At 38.6% G+C, this 17,277-nt stretch overlaps 1 protein-coding gene across 1 annotated transcript in view; it reads left to right on the top strand.

The window, feature by feature from the left end:
• The window catches only part of vps13b (vacuolar protein sorting 13 homolog B), a 297,789-nt gene that overhangs the window by 9,230 nt on the left and 271,282 nt on the right, over nt 1-17,277 (top strand). Inside the window, exon 4 of the mRNA XM_085472981.1 lies at nt 12,846-12,963. Coding sequence (XP_085329107.1) covers nt 12,846-12,963 — 118 coding nt within the window. The remainder of the gene's footprint in view (nt 1-12,845; nt 12,964-17,277) is intronic.

Below are 17,277 nucleotides of genomic sequence, written 5' to 3'. Positions count from 1 at the left end.
TGTAAGGGTGCCATTTGTGAGTAGCTAATATCCGCCCAAGGGATGTTTGACTAATGCCACTCTCCAGTGACATGCGGCGAGTGCTACGCTGTGGGCTCTTGCTGAATGAAGCTAGGACAGCCACTGATGTTTCTTCATTGGTGACAGTTTTCTTGCGTCCACATTTTGGCAAATCCAACACTGAACCAGTTTCACGAAACTTAGCAAGCAGTTTGCTAACTGTGGCATGGGAGATGGGTGGTCTCGTAGGGTGTCTTGCATTGAAATCTGCTGCAATGACCTGGTTACTGCGTTCACCAGATATCAACACAATTTCGATCCGCTCCTCACATGTTAACCTCTTCGACATGTCGATGGCTGTGAACAAAGAGAAACTTGTAAATAACTCATGAAAGAATAAAGTTACGTTGAAACCAAGCACAGCATTGTTTTCCTTGTGAAATTACCAATACGTTTGATGTGTCACATGGCCCTCTTCCTATTGAAAAGACAAAAGTTGTATCCAAGATGGCCAACTTCTAAATGGCCACCATGGTCACCACCCATCTTGAGGAGTTTGCCCCCTCACATATACTAATGTGCCACAAACAGGACTTTAATATCGCCAACCATTCCCATTTTATTACGGTGTATCCATATAAATGGTCCACCCCGTACTTTACTTTTTGGGTGGATAGACTGTGAACTTCCTATAAAGTGATTAATAAAAACATTATGACCACTCACAGAAGAAGAAAATACTGCTATCTTGTAACAAGGTGTGATAATGGTTGGTTGATTAGTACAGAGGAGCTTTATGTAGCCATTGTGTACGGTGCTGGAGAAATGGGAAGGGGTAAAAACAGATAAAAAATAAAATAAAAATTGATCAACTTTGAGCACGACCAAACTTGTGACTGACTCAGTGATGACTGTGTCAGATCATATCTGAAATGACAAGGCTTGTGAATTGCTTGCCATCAGCTGTGAACAAAGAATTTCCAAACTGCAACCTACTGACAGGGAATTGGGGGATGTGCTGGATCAAGTTTGATCCATACCCCCTTCACATCACAACTTACACCACTTAAAGGATCTACTGATTATATTGAATTCATAAATAAAACTTAAAACATTTGATCCAATGTAGTTTTTCCTTAAGTGTACATACTGCATGGTCTCTGACAGAATGAAACCTAGTGAGTATGTGGTCATTGAACTTAAATTTCACAAGTCAGAAGATGCAAAGGAAAAGTTGAAAGAAGTAAAAGGAAACAGCTTGTGGAAGTTTGCAATCAGATAGCACAAACTGAGTAATCTCTGTTCCAATGCCATCCGGAAATCTTGCCTTTGATTCTCTGCTAGCAGGAGCAAATGGCTTTCAGAGATTGCACCGTAAATCCATCTGATCATCAGCTCAGTGGGGCCTTGTCTTCAGGACTGAGGAGACAGAGGACAAAAACACAGAGCTTTGGAGAATCTATTTTCCTTGAATCTAACCCCCTATAGCAGTAACAAAACCCATCCATGACTGTAAATAATAAAAAGATGGAGTAATGTTGGCACACTGTTGACTCCTTAGGCAGGTTGGAAGCTGCAGCATGCATTCTGATGAGAGAAAAGGAGAACTACTGAAGGACAGAAGAATAGCCAAGTACATGTGCTTGGGATTAGTTAAAAAGAATCTGTTTGTTTTGTCATTCAAAATGACAGTATATATGACAGTACAGTAATGGCAATCAAGACAAATCGTTAGGCTGTTATGTGAGCTCTGCCTGAAAACTTACATACAATAAATCCGCTTTCTGCAAACTTGTGTTTATTGATTTTTCTCTTGTAGTTGAAGATAGATTTAACAATGAAGTATTGATGATTTGTACTAAAAATTTGAAATACTGCAGGAGACACTGGGTCTGTTGACAATAAGTAGAACTACTTGTTCAGAGTTGAGTGGTTTTTTTTTTGTATTCTGCATGTTGGCAGGCCAACAGCTGGTGAACGGTTTGTTTCACGTGCAGCTTTAATGTTTACATATTAGGGCTGAACGATTATGGAAAATAATCTAATTGCGATTTTTTGCCCCAATATTGCGATTGCGATGCGATATGCGATTATTTTTTAAGGTATTTGTCTTCTGTATTATTAAACAAAGACAAGCAATACATCATATAGTATGGCCAATACTATATTACATTAATTTTAAACTGTTCTTTCCTGGAAGACAGACCTCTGTTATGATGACATGAGGTGATGCATGAATTGATGACTGACATTTTTATTTAACTTCTTCAATCACAACAGTATATTTGAACATACACAATAGTTTATTTTTAGCTTACAAACATCTGAGCATAAAGTGCTGACAAGGAACCCTGGTGTAAACATTAAAATGAAAGTCAGTACAATGTGCAGATTGCAGAAATATACATAAAAAAAATCAGTGGCTTTACCACACTCAGTTTTTCGACATCTGTGAACTACTAGACAGTCATTCAATTAAAAAATAATATTAAATAAATAAAACTAATAAATAAAAAATACACACATCTTACTGATCTCTGCAGTCAGTAACATTACACATAAAGTGCAAACATAATAGCAATTGTATAAACACACACACAAACACGCCTTTAAAGTTTAAAGGCGTGAAATTGGACGGTCTAGCCTTCTGATTAGCTAATCAGAAGGCTAGTTCTGATTAGCGTCACCGCTGTCTCGGTGGAGTTTAATAAACTCGGCCGTCTGCTTCTTGCTATCTAAAATATAACCAGACACTGGTGTAAATTCTCGACTGTCTCATACTTCTGTTTAATAAGTTTTCTGTTTGACGTTTAGTCAGCTGTGTGAAAACCAAGGAGGAACCCACCCGGGGGATTAATAAAGTTTTATTTTATCTAATCTAATAACTTTAATCTCAGCCAAACCGATTTACTCACGAACAAACAAAACACTGAAAAAAGCCCAACAATAACATTTTTAGGTTGTCTAAGTGACTTATATATTACGTTTAACCCGAGCAGCGAAACTCCGCGGTGATCTGAAAATGATGTGCCGGGAGTTGTGCCGTTCTCGGCCGCATCAGTAACCCTCGAGCTCCCGGCTAGCTGTCGAGCTGGTGGGTAGCAGACGCCTCTGAAAACGTCGAAGCACTTTTGCAAATATGGGATATCTTGATAAACCGAGCAGATATTTGATGTTTACACAACTACTTTCTCGCCTGAAAATATGTTAAAAGTTTATTTTGTGACCCAGAAAGATTAGTATGAGTAATTTTAAAACTTAGTAGCGGCCGCCATTGCTGGAAACTGGAGTTTGGCTGGGCCGCGCTATGAATTCTGGGATATGGTAGTAATTTGGACAGCCTTCGGCGCGTCGCTGTGACGTAATCGGTCTACAAATGCGGCCTCAGGAGGATGCAGCCCATGAATTGTATAATATAATCGCAGTATAATCGCAGCCTTTGCGGTTAGAAAATTGCACTTGATCATGTCGCGATATTATCGCAAATGCGATATATCGTTCAGCCCTATTACATATGCTGAAATTTTGTTGTCAGTAGGTCTGTATTTAATGGTGAGCTAAATATGTGTTAGTAATCATACACTGTCTCACTACTAGTCTGTCCCCTTTCTCTAGTCTCTAATGGAGAGTGACCCATTGCACTGATCTCTGTTCAGCATTCCAAAGTGATTCAAAGCATCTGTAGATGGCAGTGCAGAAGTGTGTCATTCCAGAAAAAGAGACCTTACCCTCTGCCACCATTGCTTGTGAGTCAGCCAAAGCTGAATTACCCATAGCTTTGTCTTTGAGGTCTGTGTTCCTGGTGGGATGAGGTTACTTCTGCTCCACAGACAAACCTCAGACACAGGAAAGCAGTTGGGGGGAAACATTAAAGCCAGTGGCTTTGTGATTCCAGTGAATCAAGTGGTGATCAATACACACTGGCCAGGATGCTGCTACTCTACAGTTTAATCCCTGCTCTCAGGCCATCCGGGCTAGAGCAATCCCTCAATGCAGCTTGTTATTTGCTGCGTGCTCCCACTGATATTGTAGTTTGGGAAATGATTACCATGCAATTAAGACTAATGTTCACTCCATTAGTCCTGTCCTCTTAGAAAAACTCTAGGATGATATTGTATTGCACTTTGGAACGGTGTTTGCTTTATAAGCCTTAAAATGTAGAAAGGACTGTAAGACGTGATTGCAATTTAGAGAAGAAATGTACCCTTTCATTTAGATCTTTAGATCATTATTTTTTTGTTGTGTGTCTTTTTGTCTTTATGCAATCTACTAAGATGGGTATTTTTTCACTTTCAGGGAGAAAAAGTTACTAAAAGCAGTAACCCTCGTGTTTGTGTGTACTTCTATATTGCACAAACTGTGCTCTGTTTCAGGATGAGTGCATGCTCAGTTTAGTAGACCCTTACTCAATATTCAAATGATGATCCCATTAATGACATGGCATTTTAACCACTAAAATCACATATGCAACCTATTTAGTAGAAAACCTTTTCTAATCATGTGTTCAGTTTTTTACTAAGTGAATTCTTTCTGTATAGCTAGCCTCTACCTTGGCAAGTTCAGCCCCCTATCATGTGTGGGCAAGAGAAGAGAAATGCAGCATGAATAATGACCCAGCATTACACTTTCCATGGTGTATGTTGCAGATATAGATAAAACTGTGATACTTGGTTATAATTTCCTGACAAAACATATCTTGCACCAATATTGTGATGTGAGGTGGTTAACATGTAACCTTACAGAGACAGTACGCAGTATGAAGTAAAGTAGTTTAAAGTTTAAAGCAAGGTTTGAAAATAAAAATCTACAATAAATTGATGAGCTGTGATAGTTGCTTACTTTTTCTTAATGTACAGAGTGCTTTGAGGTTTCAGCTTTATTTAACCTAACCCTTACAGAAAATAAAACTCTTTCAGAACTGTACAGTTTAAAACCAATCTCAGAATAATCTATTAAAAATGTAGATCCTCTATTATTCTTATTATAGAATTTTTCAATTTAGCTTTTTTTTAAAAATATATCTCACAAAACAGGTGAACGTTTTTTGGCCAGGGCCAGGACCTGTACTTTACTTTGCTACGGAAAACAGTAGGAGACCTGAGATCTATGGATAAGGACTAGCTTAGGATTCCAACATGTTTCATTGATGCAATTGAAATGATTTGTTTTTTATGTAAGGCTGACAGTTTTCCATCTCTCAACCAATGTGATGAATGCTGACACCACCTCAGTTGCTTTTGGACCCCAGTGTATAAAAGCTATGCAAACATAATGCCGGCTGCATTCCGCTTGCGTGCCTAAACCTCCTGCAGTAAGGCTTTGGTATTTCTCAACATTGACGGAAAGTCCTCTCCCATTTTGCTCTGTTTGATTTATTCTATCTTTCTGGTTTCAGAACATTGATGCTCTCCAAGAACACTTAGGCCTCTATAGTTTGTGCCTTCCAGCTGCACCTCACATGTGCAATTAAGTTGTCAGAGTAGCCTGAGCCGCTGCTTGCGTTGTTCTTGGAGACTGGTGCTTACATTGTTTAAGGTGTGCTTATGTTTTGTATAATGAACTTTTATTTGTGTATGAAAAAATCGGAAGGCCCAGAGATTGCATGGTTATGATTTGACAGTTGGTGTTAAAATCAGGTCTTGACCACTAGTTAGCAGCAATTTTCCAAAATGCTGATATAAAGATAAATAAGATATATAAAGAAATGTATATCAGGATCTTATAGACTAATAATTGTGAAGTAAAAAAGATGTGATTGGCAGTAATTACATAATAAATAATTGGAAAATAACTGGGCACTGCTGATTATTCTGAGTTAGAGCTATTCCTGTGTTTGGGAATTCCCCGTGTGTGTCGTAATTGACTTGTCTAAGATGTGTTGTTTTTTTTTGTTTTTTTTTGCACATGCCTGTGTGTGAGTGCATATGTCAGGGATCTGTGTGGAGTGTTTTATTGTAGCTAACACATTGCAGTTATTAGCATTAGGGGGTAGCTGTGCCAGCGTAAGCAGAATGCCTCACATGCTCAGCCTGGGCTTGTGGTTAGCTGATGGAGACATCTGAAGGACCAGAGCCTCTCAGATCTAAATCAGGAACAATTTCTCCCTCTTTCCGATTCTCCCTCGATGTGTCTTTCTCTTTTGATATTCCTGCCTCCACTTTACTGTTGTCACAGTCCTGTTTTTCTTCTTTTTTTGACATGGCTTCTGGCTCTTTAATCTTTGATTCTCTCACTCTTTGCTTCGGTTGACTTTCTGTATTCTTCTATTTCCTTTCATGTTTTCTTCTTTTCCCTAACACTTGTTACTTGTGAACACTGAAGTTGAGGTCACTAGTAGGAGCATAAAGAATTTGAATGGGCTTCAATGGAAAGTGCAGTGGTTTGTTGTAATTATTTATCCAGGCTCCAAATTCCATCATGGCACCTATATTAGTTCAAGCCTGTTTGAATTCCTTGTTCCTGGATGTTAATCAAGTCTCAGAATTGGAGTTACTCAGACTCAGAGTCTTTTGTTTAAATAAAAAAATGTGCTAAACATTGTTTGTGAGGATAAAAGAGGACTGACCTCAGCACCCCTATTACTTTTGCAGACCTGCTTACTATTGTGGAGAAATGACTGCAAAAAGCGATTTTGTAACAAAGAATCCAGTTTTCTGCATGAATACACAGGGCTTTGAGATTTATTAGATTAATGTAGAATTATGGACAGTTAAACTGGAACAACATCGGCTACTGTACCGTAAACACAAGATTGGTTTCTGCTGGTTTTACTTAAGACAAATAAAATGCACTGGGCTTTGAACTATTACCTGAAAGTGCAACAGAACAAGAGTAGAGCCAAAATCACCTAAATGTCAAATGTTTGAGGAGGGCACTTAACTTTTGGCCTTTGCCTTTTACATTTTAATTTTTACCATTTACACTTTAAGTTTATCTTGTTGTATGTTTACTGGAACTTGGTTAAAGAGCTATACTGAAACTGCAGCCAGAGGTGATCTGTCTGGTGAGAACAGCACAAGGACAATGCCTGAACAAATTAAATACTCAGAAGTCAGAAGACCTCTTGTAGCTCCCTATGGGTCTGCTCTGTAACTGGGATCCCCGTTTGTCTTTGTTATTGTAAGTATGTTGGAGGCAGATAATAAACATAGACAGTTTGACTTGGGTAGAGCAGAGGCACTCTTGGCAGAGACCTCCAACATGACATCACCGGTGTCGTTGTGATTCCTCCCCCTTCAGAGTCAAATTCTTTTGTAATTATGCATTCTTCTTTTGGCACATGCTTGGGAATCTTTTCTATGTCTTTGCTCCCCCTCCTTAATGAATACTTTATATTTTGGAGCTTCTGAAGGAAAGAAGGTGTTTGCTTTGTAGCAGTTTTGCTGGGATGGAATGTGCCTAGTAACACTTCAGGTATTACAGACCTATCACAGCTCCCCTCACACTTTAATAATCCAGAAATTCCCACGAGTATGTTTTTCTCTGTAGTGGTTATAGTAACAGCAAACTTGGTAAGTTGTGCATTTTCAGACTGCTGAAAAAGTTTAATTGTCAGATCTTATTCTGCCTTGTGCTTTATTGGTGCAGGAAATTTCATCTTATTGGCTACAGAACATTGTGTAGAGACTGTAATATTTAATTTGTGCAGTTAATCCACAGTAAATGGAGGTTTGTTTTTGTGTAGTGGATTCAGTTACTGAAACAGAGAGGGGGGGAATAGACCACATTTTTGTGATATGCTACTTTCATTGAGATAATTATTCAGAATGTCACACAATGTGATATTCATCTGGGTTACTTTCAGGCTCTAATCCCCCCAATCTTCTATGGATTCCAGCTGCATGGCTCTAGTCCTTAAGTATTGGTCTGTATAGTATTTTATATTGTGTGTGCGTGTACATTTGTGTTTTTTATGCACATATTTCTCTTTAAATATGCCTATGATGTCTGTGTATAAAATACGTAGCATAATTATAATATTAATACCCAACAGTTATTTGTGATGGAGACTGTGTGAAATTCTGTCCTCACTACTCCAGCTTCTGTAGTTCTCTTCTGTTTGAGGAGAAAATGAACTCTCTGTCTTTAATCATGGTAAAATAGCTTTCTTCATTTGTTACCGTTTCATTAAAAAGCCATTAGCAGCTAATTTTTAGCCGAGCTGATGGATGCGTTCGAAGCCAAGAGACGTTAAAGAAAAGGTAATCTGAGTCAACTGTGATGTTCTCTGTTCTTTTCAGCAAAAATTCCGGTGGGGTTGTCATCAATGGTTCAAACAGCTTAAGTGTAAAAGAAGTGGCTGCATACCATTTGACATTACTGGAACCATCCCAAACTGTGACATTATGTTTAAAACAGTGAGCCCCTTTTCATGTTTTTATTTCTCTCTGTGCCAGCTGGAAACCATTCTTATGAGAACCAGGGTCAACACTGTTAAAACAAGCTTCAGACTAGCTAATTATAGATGGGATGAGAAGCTCTAGAAGAAGTGGAAGGATGGAGACAATGTCAGATATAGGTAAAGAAGATGAAACATGAACAAAAGTGAAATGAATACTGTGATAGCAAAGAAGGCCTTTGATGAGGCAAGATGGTGAGAGAGGGGGGAGATGAGACCTAGGAGCACTAAAAAAACAGAAGCACATTTTTAGGACAAAAGAGTATGTGTATCTCTTTAGTAGTGTTTTTTTTTTTCACTATTGTTCTGGAAAAACAGCCTGGAATGTCCCACATTCTCATTATATCCTTTGAGTATCATATGATTCACTGGTTACTTGGAGGTGTGAATGCTAGGCCTTAACATGTCGGGCAGAGGTTCTGTGTGTGTCTGTGTTTATATGAGTACGTGAGTGATTTACAGGAGAAGGGGTTCTGTGTGAGATAAGGAGCCTATTGGGTTTCCTTCATTTATTTTCTCACTCTGTAGGCGTTCGCCCTCCCCTGCCGTGCCTCCAGTATCCAGGCCTGCTGCTTTGATGTCAGCATGAGTTCACCAGCAACCTGCAGAGGAAAAACAACAAAAACAGAGTGTGTTTATCTAGCAATGGTCTGCATGCTCCCATTAATGTGCTGAAACTGTGTGAAATTGACCAGTTTTAAAAATGTTTTGGTTTCAAAGATCAGGCGGTTGCAGAGAAGCGAGGTAGTCGGCTGCTGGTCCTTGCCAATTTTTTTTTTCCTTGTGTTAAACTGAAATTGGAAAATACTTAGCAATTTCTGAAAAGAAAAAATATAGTGCTTGTTTTTTTTGTCTAATATTTATTAAGAATGGGCAACAAAAACTCTGGTAATTTGCCTACTTTTCAGCCAGTCCAGGTCAGAGGAAGCCTCAAATCACAAGAAACTGTAGCAAGGGTGTTATTCTGCTCCCGCAAATACTTTATAAGTAGGTATTTGCGGGAGTATAATGAGTATTTTAAGACATATTTGTATTTTTTGAAGCTTTACTAGTTTACATATATGTCATTGTCACTAGCAGATATGATGTTACTGGTTTCTAGTGTCTGTGAGTTATAGCCAGATTATTTGTACAAGGAACTTGTGAGTTTCTTATCTACAGAGGTGCTGTTCCTAATAGCTGGAGGTGGTGGTGGTATTCAGCTAATGCGCTGAGCAGCTCATATGGGTTGACCCTCCAGACAGACTCAGCACACCGCCTCCTGCTCCCTGACTGAGTCAGACGATTACAGGAGGACAGGGGTCACGTCTGGCCTTCCTGTGCCCTAACCCTCTATGGGTGCCCACTTACCCTCTGAGTAGGGGGTCCCCCTCACCTGTCAGTCACACCACCAGCTTCATGTTTCTGTCCCTTTGTTCTGGTCTCATTATCATCAAGTCTCTTTCACTCTAGACGTCCCTCAGCTTTTCTTGGTTTTGCTGTCTCTCTTTTTTTTCCACTGTTTTTTCTCTCGCTTATCAATTGGTTTCATGTCTCTCTTTTCCTTTTTAACTACCATCATATTTGGTTAACAGCTGAGGTGACATGCCTGCAGGGGAAGCAGCCCTACTTTTTCCGGTCCTCGTGTCTATCTTTCCTTCTCCTTTTCTCCATCCTTCTTAGGCTCCCTGCCTGTGCTGTGCCCTGCTGTGGAATTGGAGAGATCGATTTACTTGGCAGCAGCTGAGGGCAGGCTTCATTTGTCCCAGGGCTTCCTTCTGAAAAGGCATTTTTCACCTCTGGAGAATTGCTCACTGCCCATGGTGACATTGAGCGCTTAATTGCGCTACTTCCAAATTTGGCAGTCTTGTTCTTCATAGTGGCAGTTCAAATTGTTGAACTCGATGTACTCTTGGCTTGCTGGGCTATGCATTCCTTTAGGTATAGATATGAGACTAAAGGGGGAAGGAGACTGTTTCTTACTCTAATGTGCTCAAGCAGGGTATTGTGATGTAAACTAAGAATTGGAGTGTGTATCTTAAACCTTCTTAATCAAATAACAATCCCTTTTCTATTGTAGCATGTTTAAATATTATAGGTGCAACTTTTCAAAGTGATGACAAATCTACAAAAGAAATGAGTAATGACCAGCAAATTTACACCTTATTATTCACAGATCTTTATTCGTTGTAACCTTGATGAAGTATTTATTATTTCTCCCTCTCTGTTTACCAATTCCCACCACTCTCTGATGAGGAAAAAACTGATTGCACAGTGGAGCTCTATTGGATAGGGCCTTAGTGAAGTAACATGTAAATATTTCTACCAGAGCCTCTCTCATCTCTTTTGAGCATTGAGTGTTTACTGCACTGGGGGATACTTCTGTCAGTGTGTCTGCAACTCAGATAATGCAAAGTATGTTTAAAACCAAATTATCATTACTCAACTACAACGAAAGGGTTCACTGTCATTAAATAGTGTTAGAACCAGGGATTGTCTGTTACATATGTAAGCTGCATGAATGTATTAAAATTTGCAACACGCGACCTGCCTGCAAAGGCTGTCTGTCAGTTTAAACTGGATCGGTTCAGTATTTATAAATAAAGTGTGTGTGTGGAGTAGCCAAATATATTTGGTTTTGACACCTTCAGTGCTTACATGTGTCAGGATAAGGGGTGACTCCTGAGACGCTTTAATGCTAAACACATGTGATCTCCCTTTTCTTGTCCAAATTATCTGACTAACCTACCACCCAGGCTGATTGTGCAAAGGTTACAGTGCTGCAGTAACCTCTAATCAACGCCACACTGAGTTTTAACTCAGTAATCTCTCCACCTTTTCACTAACTTCTCAGTTTTGCCTCTAATATATTGTTTCTTTGACACTGTATCTAATTTTTTTTTCCCATTTCTTCATCCCATCCACTGCTGCAGGCTTATGTCTACCATGAGTTTGAATATGAGGTATTTGCTATTATACATAGTAGCTGTTAGGAGTTCAACATTAGCTGCTGTAGTCATAGCATTTTTGTGCTCTGATAAGTTTTTCCCCCCTATTCTCCAAATTGATCATTTATGGTTAAATTCGTCTTTACAACAGGGCTCGATATATTCCAAGATGCACACACGTTTATCATGTGGATACAGTGACAGATCTGACAGATTTCCACCCATAGAATCTTATTATTATTTCCAATCTTAAACTGTGACTTAGCAAATCCCTCAATCCCTTAAAAAGTCACATTTATTAAATTTACAAACTCAACCTTATTGTTGCCCCTTCAGTAGCTTTAATAAAATGTGCTGTTTTTAAGCAAAAAAAGAAATAAAAATAAGCCAAGCAATATTAGTATTGCTAGTGGTGCATTATTTATGCACCACTAGCAACTAGCTTGCTATGGACCAAAACAAATCCTGTTTTCCTTGCTTTTTGACTTTGCTGTTGGAACACAAACAACAGTGACGTCACTCCCAGCTCTGACATCTGACTTCTGAGGCAGATGGAATGCAGCATAAGTCCTTGGCTGTCAGTAGTCTAAAACCACTATTTCTGACCCCTCCACTGTTGGTCCTCATGTCTCTGCTGTTTTATTTGTACAGAACACCCACAAGCCCGAGGCTCTCTACGAGCTACAACAATAAATAAGCTCCTTAGCTTGAATCTTGGGTCATTCTGTTTATCACCAAGCTCATCTCTAAATGGGGGGGGGGTGATCATTTCATTTTCCTATATACACATTAATACATACATACACACATTTTGCACTTATGTTCCTGGGCTTGACAGGCCACCGGTGTCTCCAGTGTGGATGACATGTGTTGTCATGGACTAGAGACCTTCATCTTTCTCATTCAAGGACCAGAGTTTATTTGTAGAGGCCACAGGGATGGTTGTTAAATGGTGGGAGGAAGGTTATTCAGAAGGCTATTCAGAAGGTTTAGTGTAAGAAATAGTGGTGCATGGTAAACTTTCTTCTTATCACTGCCACCGCCAGTGATGCAGGAGAGCAGATTCTCAGTTTATATTCATTTCATTACTCTCAGTAACCAGATACACTGTAATATAAATTGTTCTTGGAAGTTAGCACAGTCAAAGGCCGCAAAGATCCTCTTTTCCACTGTCTGATAACAAAATTTATGTTGCTTGGACCTAAGTGGACCCTGGTGTAGTCGTGGACAAAGGCATTATAATTGTAACTTAAGCCATTATATATAAACAAATATATTCAATATTGTTACTCTAATTTCAATCTAAGAAACATGTTTTATGCATGAAAATTCACATATTCCATATCTAATTTAAACAAGAACTAGTTTGCACAATCTAGGATCACAACTACTATATGTTATATTATTACTTTACTTTAATGTGGTTATAACTGATAACTTATAACTACAGAGCTCTTGTAGAGGCCCTTTTGTCCAGCTTCTGTCATCACAGGCATTGTTGTTTGTTTTTGTTTTATCAGGATGACCACGAAAGTGGCTCTAGTTCTACCAGTCGCAGTGTCTCAGACAGCTCCAAGGCTGTGGCCAAGCCCCGTCGCCTACAGCAAGCTGCCCCGAGTGACCCAGACCTGCCTCCAGGTAAGTGATGTAAACTGGCTCAGTGAGGCTGTTCTGATTCCCTCACCTACCTACTTGACATCAACATGTTCCTTAAAAGTGGACTGTCTTAACTACATCAGTTCATATGATCTGATATGGGACTGTCAAAGTGACCACCTCTGGTTAGCTATGACTTCCCTGCTCAACATGCAAACAAACACACAACTTCAGTATACAAAGACCAGAACTCTGCATTGGTCCAATTTTGCAAACCTCCATTCAACTGCAGTTGCAGTTTCAGACTACCGGATTAACCTGTTACCTAAATAGGACCAACTACAAAGTGTGCTTAAAATAAATTTTTGGTGACACACTATGTATGTGCAATATTATAGTTATTATTGTTTTGGATTTGAGTTTTTATTTTTATTTCGTTTTTCGTTTTTGTTTTTGATTCTGTTTAGTTTCAGTTCATTTCCAGAGTGGGATTCTCCTGTGAGTTTATTATTATTATCATTATTATTATTATTTTCAGTCTTACATTTATTAATTATTATCTTAATAAATATTGTTATTGGAGGGCACATGCTGAGGCAAGAACTAGGAAAATTAATTCAGGTATTGCAATAAAAGCAGATAACTTTTTGAATGTGTTGTAGACTTCCAAAGCTTCAAAAACGTGTCCACTACTGCCCCATCAAGGAAGATGTTGTTGTTATTTTGTTGTTGTTTTTTACCAAAATAACCAACACTAAGACTGAGGATATATCTATATATTTAGTTATTGTTTTTTTAATTAGTTTTTCAAGTTCACAAAATTGCTTCAGTTAGTTTTATTTTATCCAAGGACCAGAGGTTTTTTTTTCAAAAGTAGTTAACTAATATTTTTTTCATATTTTATAACTTTACATACTTTAGTATGTATGTATGTATCATCTCCCGTTTACCATATAAGAGTTTTTTTTTTGGGATGAGCCACGTAGCGCTGTTTTTCACAAGTGTAAATCACCCAGAGTGAGCACGGGGAATGTGCCTGTTATAAATCATACGGTGATGGCTCTTATCAACAAAGTTCCTTGACCACATGCCTCCCACAGGGCCACGGATTCCATGCCTACCTTACTGCAGCACTCTAGTGCACCTCACAAAGAGCGGTTTTGTTTGAGAGTGGCTGAATAATAGAATTTAAAAAAAAAAATTTATACAGACCTTTCACACCAGAACTTGTGAACACCAGGGCCCTAGTGTGACTGAATGCATTTTTTACCCTAATCTTTTATGTTGGCAGTTTTATTTTTAAAATGTATGGATGCAGTTATTTCAAATACCTCTGAACATATATACTTATGTAAGAAAATTTTCAAGTAGGTGTGCGACAACCTTTCAACCTTTAAGATCTATGAAAAATAATCTGTTTAGAGAGCACGAATGAAGGTAAAAACATAATCCAAGAGGCAGGGGTCATGAGCTGAGTTAGGTCAGCTTGAAAAAAAGCTTCACTTCCAAACCCTGGTGTGGTTGAATGTATGAACTTACACTCCTGGCTTGTTGTATCCTGGGAGGATCCATTTCCAGGCTTTACATTATGAGATAATATCTCTCCCCAGCTGTTAAAGCACGGTTCCTCACACCCAGGCATCTCCCTTTAGGGCTGCTTCCAACAGATCTCCCAGTAGAGTGTGTGTGTGTGTGTGTGTGTGTGCGCGCGCGCCATGATTTTAGTGTGTTCTTCTGTGTGCACACCCTTAACTTTTCTACTAGCGGACCTTATTTCAGCCCATTACAGACTGCAGAGACAACTTTGGGGTCAGAGGTTGCTGCACCTCGGTAATGGCAAGGAAGCAAATGAATGCCGTAATCCCAACCTACCTAATTAAAAGCTTGAGGTTAAAAGGTAGATGAGGTAAAACTAACCTGCTATGACTCAGACAGAGGATGTTTTCCCAAGAATAAGATACAAACCAAACCTGACAGGAGGCTTTAATGTAGTTGAAGTATGGTGGGTTTTTTTTCAGAGATGGGATGCTTAACATTAGTGCCTCCACAATCTGTTAAAGTGCTGAAATGTCTTTCAGAAAAAGATCATGTCACTACTATATTACAGTTCCTTTGAGTTACAGAAATTCCTTCAAAAGCCATGGTATACATGTGCTTTTTTAATGTCATTTTATGTTTCTTTAAGTTATTGTAAGGGTAGTCGGCATTAATGATGCTAAAACATAGCTGGGAAGTGCAGCTTTGATGCAAAGACCATTCAGACTTTCAAATCTTGTGACAGAGATGACTCTGTCTCCATGTAAAAACCTAACATAAGTCATAAATAATACATTATCTTTGTAGAATGTGAACTGTTGTATGTACCGTATTGTAAGAAGATGTAATATATCAACAAGTAAAATGGATGCACAGTTGATACATCTCCATATGGATATGCTCTTCAGTGCTAGTACTGGCCAATATACTACCTCACGTGTCAAACTCAAGGCCCGTGGGCCAAATGTGGCCACATCATTTTATCTGTTTTTTGTTTTTTTTATATAACTACAAAACAAAAACATCCACAACAACAAAAAAAGGATAGCAGCTTTTTCTCTAACATGTAGAAAAACGGTTACATATGTAACTTCTTTACACTGACAGACAGGGGAGTTTCACTGGTCCAGCCCACTTAAGTGGGCTGTATGTGGCCCGCAATATAAAATTAGTTTGACAACTCTGTACTGCATTAGGGCTGTTTGAAAAGCTGCACTGTGCTTTCTTTCCACACAACAGTGCATCTTAATCTTGCATTTGATGGTCTTTTAGTGTAAATGCATAACATATGTAATGTAAATACATTCTGTTCAGAATTGTGCACCATTTTTCACTGCATTTTAATTTTCTGTTATTTTTTATTTTAATTACTCAATGTTTTTTTTTTTTTAATTTGGATTTTGCAGCAATTTGTGACTATATGTCTGTGTAAAGCACTTTATAAATAAACTGTACTTACTTACCTTTACCTATTATGATACATTATTACATACTTTCAGTCGCCATCATGCCATAAGCCAGTTTACAGCTTCCACACTGATACTTGTATTCTAATCCTACTACAGCTATTATGTCATACATCACTATTTTTTAGAATTTTAAAAGACTGGTGATTAACATCCTTTTTGTACTTTCTTGCTAAATATTTTAAGCTATGTCCTTTGTCAGTGTAAAGTTGGTTGTGCAAATAATTTTGTGTCAGAGGCAGTGATAGACAGGTATAATTTTAAGTAAATGGACGATACAAAAATGTGGCAATGGTTGTGTACTTGTTAGCCTTAAGGAAGATCTGTGTTAGATGTGAGACCCTCACAGCGCAAAGACCTGTTTAGATCTTTGTCAGTATCTGCGTTTAAAAACCACTTTGTTGCGTCTTATCCCTTTAACTCCCATCTCCTTCAAAACAACCAAAACTAAACATGGTGATACCAAAAGGCAGGCCCTTCACAATTATCCAGTTATTTAGCTCTGAGCTCTCACATGCTGAATGGATTTATCGTCCTCGTTCACTCTGTGGTGGAAAATAGTGATGTTAATTCATATGCCATGGGATTGGTAGCCACACAAAGACCAAAGACCAAGTGCTTCCACCTTGGGCGATTCTGTGAGTGATTATGTTTACTGCTGCTTGTGGGGGGACGAGTGGCCACCGTTTGTGAGAACCACATTTGCCTGTTCCAGGAGATTCCTGCTTTGGTTCTATTCACGCCGTTGAAAATGTGGTTTGTTTTATATGACTTCAAAGCGATTTAATAGTGGCAGTTCTCCCTTTGAATCTGTGCTAGCCATACTGAAACCTATGAATTTGGTGTATCAGAAGCTGCCCTCCAAATTTTCTGTTTCAAAGCGTGTAGTCCGCTTATAAGTCACAGCATGTTTTTGTGAGTGCAGTAGGATCTTCAGGATTTGGTTTTTTTTTTTTTTTTTTTTTTTTTTTTTTTACATTTTTTGATTGTGTGTCTAGTTGAAGGAAGCTAGTGCACAACAAATATTCTTGACGTGCTTTCATGAGTACATAATTGAATTGTGTGCAGAGGGGATTATTGAGAATGAATAGTTATATCTATATATCTTCTGTTCCCTTAAGGAGAGGAACGAGGCTCAACACATAAGTATGGGAAATCACGCCCTCGCGTTTTTCTTTATTTTAATGACTATTTACATTGTAGATTTTTACTGAAGGAATCAAAACTATGAATGAACACATACAGAATTATGTGTAGTTATTGGTAGTATGTAGTTTCATGAGGTAGTCACCTGAAATGGTTTTCCAACAGTCTTGAAGGAGTTCCCAGAGATGCTGAGCACTTGTTGGCCCTT

The sequence above is a fragment of the Copadichromis virginalis genome, linkage group LG11 (assembly GCF_057382275.1).
Source record: "Copadichromis virginalis isolate Kocher_CV1m ecotype Utaka linkage group LG11, C_Virginalis_male_GT1.1, whole genome shotgun sequence".
Classification (NCBI taxonomy): Eukaryota; Metazoa; Chordata; class Actinopteri; order Cichliformes; family Cichlidae; genus Copadichromis; species Copadichromis virginalis.
Note: the sequence above shows the minus strand (reverse complement) of the source record. Positions and strands in the feature narration are given on the sequence as shown.